This window comes from Sinocyclocheilus rhinocerous, unplaced genomic scaffold, assembly GCF_001515625.1.
Source record: "Sinocyclocheilus rhinocerous isolate Xijiao unplaced genomic scaffold, SAMN03320098_v1.1 C34913939, whole genome shotgun sequence".
Taxonomy (NCBI): domain Eukaryota; kingdom Metazoa; phylum Chordata; class Actinopteri; order Cypriniformes; family Cyprinidae; genus Sinocyclocheilus; species Sinocyclocheilus rhinocerous.
The window spans coordinates 1-333 of NW_015732235.1; the positions used below are offsets into that span (position 1 = coordinate 1).

At 49.8% G+C, this 333-nt stretch overlaps 1 protein-coding gene across 1 annotated transcript; it reads left to right on the plus strand.

Annotated features, from left to right (window-relative positions):
* Positions 1-6: 6 nt before the first annotated feature.
* Positions 7-327, plus strand: LOC107734674 (transmembrane protein 132D-like; the record flags this gene model as incomplete). The annotated part of the gene is made up of 1 exon (XM_016546640.1): positions 7-327. A coding segment is annotated over one exon (321 nt), but the record flags the coding sequence as incomplete, so codon positions are not given.
* Between the last annotated feature and the right edge of the window lie 6 nt (positions 328-333).

Genomic DNA, 333 nt, shown 5'->3' on the forward strand with positions numbered 1-333 from the left:
ATTCCATATCCATTGTTTCTTCCTGTAACTTACCAGGTACGGGATGCTGACTACTTTCTATTAAAAGAGACTGGACAGGACATCATGGGAAATTCCAGCATGCAGAGCCACACGCAGCCATTTGTCGTGCTCCAAGCGGGAAGTCTCCCTGTTATCAATGCCAGTTATGGCCCACTCTATACCACACGGGAGATCCCCCTAGACTTAGTGCAGTCGGTGCAGTTATTCCGGCCCTCACCACCGGTTTTCACCCTCAAATGGAAAGTCCAGTCCTTTGTCCTGACCCGATGGGTCTACTCGTCTTCTCCCAAAGTGCGAGTCCTGTTTTACATG